Source organism: Trachypithecus francoisi, unplaced genomic scaffold, assembly GCF_009764315.1.
Source record: "Trachypithecus francoisi isolate TF-2019V2 unplaced genomic scaffold, Tfra_2.0 Lachesis_group13, whole genome shotgun sequence".
Lineage (NCBI taxonomy): Eukaryota > Metazoa > Chordata > Mammalia > Primates > Cercopithecidae > Trachypithecus > Trachypithecus francoisi.
The window spans coordinates 35,461,290-35,472,578 of NW_022681458.1; the positions used below are offsets into that span (position 1 = coordinate 35,461,290).

The 11,289-nt window shown below is 48.6% G+C and overlaps 1 protein-coding gene across 4 annotated transcripts in view; it reads right to left on the bottom strand.

The window, feature by feature from the left end:
- Positions 1 to 11,289, bottom strand: part of NRP2 (neuropilin 2) — a 115,364-nt gene that overhangs the window by 44,842 nt on the left and 59,233 nt on the right. For all 4 annotated transcript variants that reach the window (XM_033230589.1, XM_033230590.1, XM_033230592.1 and 1 more), the window contains exons 9-12: positions 9,553 to 9,902; positions 7,206 to 7,350; positions 3,247 to 3,363; positions 125 to 265 (exon numbers count right to left, since the gene is read on the bottom strand). In XM_033230589.1, coding sequence (XP_033086480.1) covers positions 125 to 265; positions 3,247 to 3,363; positions 7,206 to 7,350; positions 9,553 to 9,902 — 753 coding nt within the window. The remainder of the gene's footprint in view (positions 1 to 124; positions 266 to 3,246; positions 3,364 to 7,205; positions 7,351 to 9,552; positions 9,903 to 11,289) is intronic.

Genomic DNA, 11,289 nt, shown 5'->3' on the forward strand with positions numbered 1-11,289 from the left:
TGGGCAAAGAACAGAGGATTGCTCTGCGGTGGGAAGTTACAAAGCTTGTAAGGGAATCTGGGGTTGAAGTATGTGGAACAGGCTAGCCTTAACTCTTTCATCTCTTCACTCACAGCTGGCTTACCTGGAAACGTCCGGTCGTTCGGGCTGGAGCTGCTGGCCCAGGTGGTCCGGAGCCACTTGGCATGGTCATACATCCAACCACAGGGCTCCTCGGGGAAATCAAAGTTGCAATTGAATCCCGAAGGGAGCTGCAAATCTTTGTCTAAAAGGGGAAAATAATAACCCAAAGGAAGGCAAATGAAATGGGTTCAGAGAACAGCCACAGTGGTACTATTTAAATGGCTGGCAAGGCCTGAGTGGAGAGCAGAGAAAGAAGTGGCTTCCTTTGCTTATTCATTTAACTCATCTTGGCGATCGCTGGCTTTCGGGTCAGGCTTTGGTCTCATCCTTCCCAGGCATGAAAGCCAAGTCTGCCAGTGGTTCCCATAGTAAGCAATTATAAATGAGGCCACCAAATGGCTTCAGGCTCTAATCAGCCTCTTCTGTCCACCTCGGACAGCAGACAAATGTGAAAATTGCTGTTCCCTAAATGCCAGAGAAGAATGTCTCCCCAGTGCCCTGGTGGAAGGCTGGCTCCCAAAAAAAGTATTATCTCATCTTCTGCCAACCTGGCTCTCAGAGGAGGTGGGGCGGCCCATTAGCATCCAGAGAGACTGAAATCCCTGGGAGGTTCTGCCCAGTGAGGAGAAAGTGACCTCAGAAACAAGGAAGGCTTGTTTGCTACACTTCACCTCTTTGTGATCCATCTCTATTTCTGAAGACTGGGACAGTCCAGCATCTCCACGGGGAGGTATGCCCGGTGGGAAATTTGGCATGGTAAGAGCAAATCGAAGGGACCAGACCAGCCAGCCGTTCAGCTCAGTGCTGACCAGGAGGAAAAATAATTTCCCATCGTGCTGAATCCCTGGAGGCTGCGACCCCAGGGAGATGGAGAATGCTTTCCCTATGGGAATCCAGAACTAATGACACAATGGTGTCCTGTCTGCTTTGGTGGTTCACCTGCCTGAGCCTGAAGATAGAACCAAAAGAGTTTCTTCTGGGGTTCCACCCAGCTCCAAAAATCCAGTATGAGTTCATGCCAAATATGTGACTAAGTCGGGGTGGCGTGGAGGTGGGGAAGAGGAAATGGGAACCCAAATGTGGTTGTTTGCCAGCTGTGCCTACGGAGACAGAGGAAAAATGCCGGCTAATGTTGGTAGCAGGGAGGAAGTGGGGTCTCTGCCCTTCTCACTTCCCTTCCCAGGGTTCTTAGAGAGGAATTTCCACGGGGAAGGCTTAGAATGCAGGTTAGGAGGTCTAAAGGGAGCCACAGACTGGTAGAAACAAATTACTCACCCTAGGGCTGAGGAGGGCTCACCTCATGGGGGGGGCAGGGCACTGCTGGCGTCAGAGGGAGCAGGAAGATTACCACCAGGCCCTGTAAATGCCTCCCCTTTCCAGGACAGCATATTTAACATTTGCCCACCCTTGGCCAAATTCAGGTTGAGTTTAGAAGAAACACATGGAATCTATTACAGAAGCATCAACCTGTGGCTTGGAAAAGTCAGCCCTTAGCCCTTACCATCCCCTTCTGACAATTTCTGAATTCCTATTTTTCCCTTCAAAAAATATGAAGTAATTCAATATAGCATAAATCCTCTGTAATATTTACATGTATACTGTATCTCAGGAACCAGATTCTACAAAAAAAACTTTTGCAAAAAGAAAAGGGAGGAACCATCAAAGAAACCTCAAATGAAACAAACCACTATAAACGGGAAAATCATATTAAAAATAAACTTCGGAAATTTTGTAGCAGAACCCTTAATTTTTCCTTTGATTGTCGTTTAGCTAGAACCCCCACTCCAGGTCCCCCAACAAGCTAACTCTGCAAATCCAGTATCGTATATTAACTCCCTGTGCATTTCACTTTTGGCTCTCAAACTATCTGAAACATGTCTTGGAAGATTCTCCAAGTCTCCTTCTTCTCTCCATAAAACAAAAAGAAGTTCATTAAAATGTCAGAATTCTGCATTCAACTAACCCCGACCAACAGTGTCCCCCACCCACACAATAACACAAAAGCACAATCCCCAAAGCATATGCATTAAATTATTGCCTTTTCAGTCACATAACTTCAGCATTTATTTTTGGCTTTCCTCCCATTCTTCTTTGTAGCCATTTTCTGGAGTCATCCACTCCATCAGTGCAGTTCCTCTCTCAAACGGCTGTGCTTGCAGGTTCCACAGATTTCGCCATCTACCTACCATCTTTATCTCTCCATCACTTCTCTAGTCTCTTTGCCAATCTTCTCTCATTTTGTTTAATGAAGATTTAATAATGATCAGTAATTTACTGTAAGTTGAGGCTGTCAAGCTTAACATTCTAGACAAAATGCCAGGTGTTCCAAAATTTGTGGTTTCTTAGAAATGTCCTCATACTTGGTGACCTTAGCAGTATGATTTAAAATGTGACTTACTTTTGGGTTCTGCCGATTATTGTTTTTATCTAACTTGGATAGGCTCCGAAGATAAACGAAAGGAATGTAGATTTCCCATGTGATGAGACCCACCCAGAAATGCGAAGCCCCTGAGTTTTGAGGGAACGGTTGAAGATGCCTTTTTACATTTCTGCCTTTGTCTCTGATCTGCGCTCCAGTTATAGAGGATACGGTGCACTATCTTATAGAATCATCACTGTTATACTTTCTCAAATTAGTGGCGGTGAAAGACACAGGGAAACACAATTAAGTCACTGCTAACTGCTGGATTAACCCAACTATCGAGCTCCATGGACCAAATCACCCAGATGACTGCCGTATCTTCACTTGACTGTAGCAGCTTAACAAGAAAAACTATCAGAGCTGTGAATTATAAGGATGAGGATGGTTTTCCTTTAGCAGACAAGCAAGATAGTGAGGGCTCAACAAATGAGACTTCTCGAAAGAAGTCATCTTTGTCTCACCTGATATCTAGTGGGTTCACAGCAGTAGGGCTGTACTGGTTGTTACACCATTCAAATGCTTCTACGCTGGCTGTAAATAGCCACTGCCCCAGACCCCTGAGTGTCCCCACCTCTCTTACCCCTTCCCTGAGATCCCCTGGATTTCTGATCCGGGAGACCCCTAGGTCCCCGCCCAGCCACAGGCCAGCTCCCACTCTGACTAGTTGGCACCCATGCCATCGGGATGCAACATGTGCTTACCATCCTCAAAGCTGCAGTTCTCCCCACACTCCGTGGCCTCCTCATCGGTGGGATACGGGGTAGTTGTCTCTTCGCTCTTCATGGTGGGTCCCAGCGTCTCTATTGTGGGCTTGGAGTCTGTGTAAGGGCAAAGGAAGAGAAGAGAATGCTGTAGCAGCCTGTGTTGCAACCCAGCAGGAAGAAGATGCCAAACATCTTTAGAGAAGAAAAAGAAGATGCACACATGTGCCCAAAACTCTGAAGTCACATCTATGTGCTGTCAATGAAGTCAGAGGCATCACCATAGTAGAATGAGAATGGTCCTGGGTTGCAAAACCAGCAGTGACAGAGGTAGGGACACAAACCCACATTCTTTACTCCATGGCAGAGGCCCTGAGGTTAGCACAAAAGGCCACATGAGGCAATAATGGAGGGGCGATAGGCGACACTGACTCCAAGGAAGGACCAAAGCACACTCTGGCTCATATCTGCACAAAACTGGATGGACGGGAATATGGATTTAAAGGGGCTCAGACTCTACATGGTGAAAGTGATTTGGGGCTATGCCTGAAGGTCAGGGTGTGGCAAATTCAAGTGTTTCCTGGATCCAAACACCTACTGTAAGTGAGGAAAGCAGACGCGGTGGTGGGGGCAGGGGAGGGTTGGAGAGAGAGGAGGTGGTGACAGCTGAGATCTTATATGCCTGGTTTAAAGGTGGCTTCCATGACTGGCTCCAGCAGATTGGGGCCTGGAGGGGAGGCAGCCCAGTGTGGCCAGGCCAGGTCTTCCAAATATTTCCCCTTTCCTTTCCCTAACAAGAAGGCAAAAATCCCTAAGTAAAATCTCCAGATGCTACATGTTGGCAACTTGTTAAAAATGTTATACTACCTAGCACACAATGAACCCTGGGTAGGCCAAACCTGGCTGCAGGCAGTGGGTTTTGACCTCAGCTCTGGGTGAATCATTGACCTATTCATTTGCTTATTTGCTCACGCCCGTCATTCATTCAGTAAGGATTGAGGGAGTGAATGGAGCTATGAGTCAGGCCCTGGGTGGGGTGAAAGGGGTTCTGGAAACTGGTGCTCAAGTCCACGTGTTTTGGGGTGGCGTCTTCATCCCAGAGCTGTCCACCGACAGGATGCCGGTGCCTTGTCCCTCTCATTTCTATACATGTTCCTTTGCGCTATTGTATGTGATTAGGCGCCTTTGTCAGGCACCCTTCAGGATACTATTTAATAAAGCCAGGAGCTGGAGGAAATTGCTAAATACATTGAATAGCTTTTTCACGGTCGACTTCCCACCTTTCCGCTATTAAATACTACGTACATAACCTTTCATACTTCCCTTTGCTGTGTCTGCCTTTTGCTCACAGTAAATAGCAAATAACCTCGAAGCGTCCTAATTTGTAAGTTCAAATTTGTCACTGTGTCATAGAAACTCGATTGTAAAGCAAACTATGGGGCAGTAAGGCAAAACATAATTATCTGAAACACAAACAAACCAACTAACAGGTGAAGCAGCCCTGTCAAATTATTTAGCTGCAGCAGCTCAGCCCAGGCCATTATTTTTCCTGTTATCCTTTGGGATAGAGATGAAGAAGTGAACCAAGGATGAGCGGGAGAAACAGATGGAAATTCGAAAAGCAAACATAGCCACATGACCTATGGAGAACAGTTTCTGGAAATGTTAGGTAGCAAAATGGGTCAGCTGATTGGTGTAGAGAATGTTAAACCTGGGGGCCAGTGAGGCACCGGAGGGCAGGGCGTGTAAATGAAAGTGGAGGAACAGCAGGCATGGAGGCCTTGGTGTTTATACTGTTTGTGCAATGTTTGTACTGGGCGCTTCAAGGTAACTGCCCATCAAACAGCAGCGCTCCCCCGAAATTGAAACCAGATGTCAGAGACTTCAAAGGAAAGGAGGCTGGGCAAACGGAATGCTCCTCAACTCTGATCTTCCAAGGAATGGCCAGGCAGGGCTTTGAAATAAGAAACCTGTCGCTGACCATCACTGGTGTAATGTGGGGCAGGTTGGGGTTGGGGAGCAATGAGGGAAAGAGGTCATTAGCAACTGTCCCCCTGACCAGACTAGGAGGGCGTGGCACCGAAGGGCAAGGGATGGGGGGAAGAATGAGGTGGACTTCATCCAGCTGAGTGACCTCTGGCAAGTGACTTCTACCCTCTGGGGCTGTTTCCTTGTCTACGAAAGAGGAATTGGCCCAGGTCTGTGATATTTCCCAAACCACGCATCACTCTCATCATTGGGTTGTGGAATCTATTGAATAGGTCATGACCAGCATTTAAAACGTATCGACTATAATATTTTAGAGTGCACTTCCACGGTTAAGATGACCATCGCTTTGGGAACCTTTGGTTGCAGTTACATTTATTTATCAGAAACAGTTTGCTGGGTGCCAGGCAGTAGTCTAAGTATTTCATATCCATTCATTCATTTAATCCTCACAATGACCCTACGGGGTGTAGATAGACTATTGTCATCTCCATTTTTCAGCCAAGATAACCAAGGCGCTAAGAGACTAACTTTTCTGAGGTTATGCAGCCAGCAAATGGTAGGGGCAGGACTTGAACTTGGCAATCTGTCTCCAGAGTCCAAGCACTTACGCATACACTCAACCCCCGTATACACAAGTGTGTGTGAGTGCTTAGAAGTGAAGCGGGTTGTGAAGGAAAATTATTTTAAATTGTGTATCATGGGCAGAAATGCGTGAAAGCCACTGGCTTACAAACTCCTGGATCCCCTACAGCACTGAGCCCCTGATGCCAGGGCAGCCATAAACGAAGCCAGCTTGTATCTGGGGGAGGTTTTCTGCACCTGCGAGAGGACAGGTGACACACATTTAGCAGGCTGCAGGGAACTTTGGCCTCGTCCCCAGGTAATGGGGAGTAAAGTATCTTCCTATGAAGATGTATTCACTAGGGTTGCCTTCAATTCAAAAGTGAGGAGGCTAATTTGGGCCCAATTCCCAGCCCGTGTGCCTCAACGGGGCTCCTCTGCGCTGCCGTAGCCAGCATACAGGCAGCATTTTTCTCCCTGGGAGCCAAAAGCACTTCTCCGACATGCCCTTATTAATCCTTCATGCCATCCTGCCAGCTGAGCCGGTGACAGGTACGGCACCGACAGGAAAATGGGGATACCTGGGGCCCTGGTGGAGGACAGCAGGATAACTCAGGCTAGTGGCTGCTCCTGCTGGCATCAGGCTCAGGCCCCGAGCCCCAGTGGCTCCCATGAACTCCTTTTGGCAGGCAGTGAGTGAGCTCCGGGTAAGATCTGGTGCCAGCTCTGCTGAGGGAGGAGGGCCAGCGCCCCGAGGAAAGGAAGGTAGGGCCTGACTCAGAAGGGCAGGGCTCTCCCTCGGAAACCAGGAAGGCTGGGCACCCTCTGTGGGCCTCACCCTCATTTGGGAGAATGAGAGGTGTTCCCCGAGGCCTGGGCCACCTGGCAGGAATGAGCAGGACAATGAGAAGGAGTCCTGCCCCCATCAGCTCCCTGCAACAGGGTCCCTCCTGAGCAAATAAATGCCTTTTACAGATGTGGCTCCGAAATGAAAATGAAGTCTCTTAGCCACTGACATCTGGAGGCCAGATTCAGACATAAACCAATTACTTTATTATCATGAGGGGTTTTTTTCTTTCCTAAATCAACAGCCACAGCCCTCTGGCCTGAAGAGCCAGGGTCTAATTGAATTTGGGTGGGTGGTATGTGGTTATGATTTGTTTTTGAGAGACTCGGGTTGGAGAATTGAAATGATCCTTTAAAAAAGACAAAGTGCATCCCTTGAGAAACTGTCCCGAGTCCAGAGGCTGTGGTACCCGTGGTCTGAGGCAGGAGAACACGGCAGGGGTCTGCAGCGCTTCCAGCTCCAGGGATGGCTGCCCCCTCCACAGTCCTCCCAGGGCCTCGTGGGATGTCAGGGTCAGAGGACCATGTGGGTGGGATGCAAAGAGGAGGAAGTGTCGTCTTACCTGTCCAGTCACAGCCCAGCACCTCCAGCCGCATCCCAATCCCCGCCGGCGACCACCTCTCCGGGTATACCCGCACATACTGCGCCGGAACGGGGTCGAACCTTCGGATGTCAGGGGTGTCATAGTGCATGTTCCCTTCAAACAGCTGCAGGGAGAGAGGCCACTCAGCCCTACTGGTGTGGGACCCAGTCCCTATCACCTTCTTGCCTTTCCTTCCCCTTCTCCTCCCTGCCCCGCACATCCAGCCAGGAAGGCAGATTCCTAGTTGATCCCTGGCACTGGGACATTCGGATCCACGGGGCCTTCATTTTCAGACCAAGGATTTTATTCATTTGGAAGGTGGTTAGGGACCCAGAATTATGGAAAATAGGAAGTAAACAAAGGTGGCAATTTCCAGGTTGTGTCTTTTACCTGGTGACTGAAATGGAGTATCTGGGGAAGAATTTGGCTCCAAATGCGTTTTCAGCTGACTTTGGCTAGAGAAGGGGGAAGGCAGTTTGGGTGATGTTTGACCGTTCTGAATTCCTGGTCTACTGGGAAAGGGATGCTTCTTTTTCTCATGCGTGAAAGCCTCGATTGAGGTAGCCCAAGCTGACTGATAATTCCTAGCTCACTGAGAACCTGGTGGGAAAATGACCCCTAGGCCAATGACACTGTCTTCTGGTCACACATTGACAGTCTTAGACTATTTCCCAAACCTTTGTTTAAGGAAAGCATTCCTGTCAAAAGAAACCTCACATGGAGCCCCAGTACATAAAACTGATGATGCGGGGAGCAGGGGGCTGCTTTGGTGGAGCTGGGTGGAGGACCAGCCTGGAGTACCCTTGGAGACACTCATCCAGGGGAAGGACAGGAGTGGGTGGCCAGGGCCTGCGGCTGATTAGCCCCCAGGAATTCTGCAGGACTGCTCCAGGTTTCAGCATGCCCTGGGTCCACAATTCTGAACCGGAAGGACTGTCTCGGATAGGGCTGTCTCCCACAATGGCAAAGATCAACTCCTTTCCCAAGAAAAACCAGGCTCAGCTCTCCCTGGGGAAGCCTGCAGCCCAACTTCTGTTCCACTGATGCAAAGTTCCATTGATGCAAGCCCTGAGCCTTTCTAAGCCTCTGGAGTTGAGAGCTGGGAGTTTACCTCAGCATCGCAAAACCTCTAACCCAGCTCTTGCTTATGTATTCAGAATGGAAACATTTGCTTAGCAAAGGTGGCCCCGAGACATGCAACACTCGCTCCTTTTTTAGGGACCTGTTCTTTCAAGAAAAACAAGGGGTAACTAGAGATAAGAATCAGAGAGCCTGGCCCGCCAGGAGACTGATCTGGGGAGGGACAGAGGCATGACGTCTCCTCCCCTTCTGGGGCTCCTCGTGTCTGTGTTGAAGGCTGACCTTCACTCTGGTGGCAGAAGGGTAGGCTGCACTGGCCTGAGCCTCTGGCTCGGAGTGAGGTTCTCTTGCTTCTCCCTTGCCTCAGTTTGAGAGGCAGGAAAGATCTAAGCAGTCAAAACTAGGAGAATACAAAGGAATGCAGTGACATTCAGAAAAACATCGTTATTTTTGGAAGTCAACCTCTAGTTTCTGTAGCTTGGCCTCCGAAAACCACATCCCCTTTAGATGTCTGGCCAATTTCAAGGAAACTTAATCTGAAAGAGTGTATAAAGAGTGTTGAACTTTATAAAAAGTCAGTGTTCAGTAGTGGTTAAGCATTGACTTTGGAGTCAGACTTCCGGTTTCTGAATCGGCTCTACCACAGGTGAACTGTGTGACCCTGGGCATGATATCAAGTGTCAGTTTATCATCACTAAAATGGGAGTGACAAAAAGATCTACTTTGCATAGATGTTGTGAGGATTAAAAAAGAGTCATTGCCAGGCCTGATGGCTCATGCCTGTAATCCCAACACTTTGGGAGGCCGAGGCAGGTGGATCACTCGAGGTCAGGAGTTCGAGACCAGCCTGACCAATATGGTGAAACCCCATCTCTACTAAAAATACAAAAATTAGCCGGGCGTGGTGGCGGGCACCTGTAATCCCAGCTACTCAGGAGACTGAGGCAGGAGAATCGCTGGAACCCTGGAGGCAGAGGTTGCAGTGAGCCGAGAACACACCACTGCATTCCAGTCTGGGTGACAAAGACTCCATCTCAAAAACAAACAAACAAACAAAAAGAGTCAAAAATAAGGTATTTAGCACAGTTCCTGGCACAAAGTAATCTCTCAAATGATACCTGTTTTATTGGATTTCAGGAGTTGGATGACGACTGTTCAGATGGGGCATTACCACTCTCCACTCCCTGTACCCCACTTAGCCTCCCTGTTGAGGGTGAGGTTACAGAGGCCTCCAAGAACAGCCTACCTTTGGTTGCTGGGTCCTGGGGTCCTGAATGTATTCCCAGTCCTTGCCATTTAGGCTGTAGGAGACTTTGAACTTGCGTACAAACGCCCTGGCTTCCACGGCAGTGATACTGTCTCCTCCGCGGGCTCCCTGGATGATGACGCCTTTCACTGTCTTGGGTGTTCCCAGATCTACCTGAAGCCACTCCTCACCCGGCTGGGCCTGAGGGATTCGAGGGAACCAGCCCGCGCGGCTGCTGACCAGGCGGGCTGCACTGGGGCTCCAGAGGTATTCGTGGGTGGAAGAGGCGGAGATCTGGGAGTCTGCAATGAGGCCTGAGAGCATCCCCAGCATGTTGGAGCAGGGGGCATCTGCAGAGAGGACAGGAGATACAAGAGGTCATGGCTGACACCTGCTAACCAGGGACCACCCCCTATAAGGAGGGAGTTGCAAAAGAGCCCAACTGTCAAATACTAAGTCAGCACTGATTTCTTTGCGTGGTGAATGTGTATAGCACTGTGGTTAAGAGCCTGGACTCGGAGCTAGACTGCCTGTGTTCATGCTCACTCTGCCACTTTCTAGTCAGAGGGCCTTGGGCAAATTATTTAATTGCTCTTTGCCTCCGATTCCTTAGATCTAAAGGGGAGCTAATAGAGGTGACTACCTCTTGGGGGCTGTTGCAAGAATTCTGTTAGTTCCTAAGACCTCACAGGACAGTGCCTGGCATATTTAAGTATCCAATGGCCATTAACTATTTGTGCTTACAGCTCTAGCCAAGAACTCTCAGAATGTGCATCTGCACATCCCTGTTGATGACACTAGTCCCCACTGACCCTCTCAGGGACACCGAGCACAGGGGAACTGAGCTAAGCACTGAACTATTTCCTAGTGATTGTTTTGCCAAGCAGAAGGAAACCTTCCTGGCGTCAGTATCAGGTCTGTATTCCCCATATATGTTATCACTGCTCTTTACTGCCTTGGATCCTTCCCACATGCTGTTCCCATGACCCAAAGTGCTTTTCCCTTCAGTCACCCCCAGGCTAACATTTTCTTACCCCAAGCTCAAGTGTCGTATCCACAGAAAGGCTGTGCCCCAATTTTCAATCCACACGAAATTGGGTTCCGTCAGAGCACCCTGTTCTTTTCCTTCATATGAACATTCTAGTTTATCCAGTACTTGCATTTGTTTATTATCTATCTTGCTCACTGGCCTGAAAGTTCTACAATGTCAGAGACCCCATCTGTTTTGTTTCTGTCTCTATGTCCCATTCCCAGTGTGTGCCTGGCACATCAGATGTGTGGAGCAAATGATTGAGTGGAGAATGCATGAATAAATGATGTCAGGCAAGGCAGGGTCTATAGTCAGTGTGCATTTCATACTTGCAAACTGAACTATGATAAAAAAGATTCTCCAGGTTGTCCCCCTTCTTCAAAATCACTGGTTCTCTCCTTTCAATCTTCCAGAGAATGAGCTCTAACTAAATATTTGCTGATTAACCTGGAACAGCAACAGGAAAGGGACAGAAAATAGTCCCCTAGACAGGATTAGCATAAACTGATCCCATTAGAAGAAAACAGGGTCTTTGTGTAAATGTGATAAGAGCAGAGAATTTGAATTGAGAAAATGTGGGTTCAGATCCTGGCTCTGTCACCTCCTAGTTGGGTGACTTTGGGCAAGCTATTTAACCTCTTTGAGTCTTGGTTTCCTCATCAGTCCCTGGCCCACCCTACCTCACAGGGTTGTTAGAAAGCATAGGC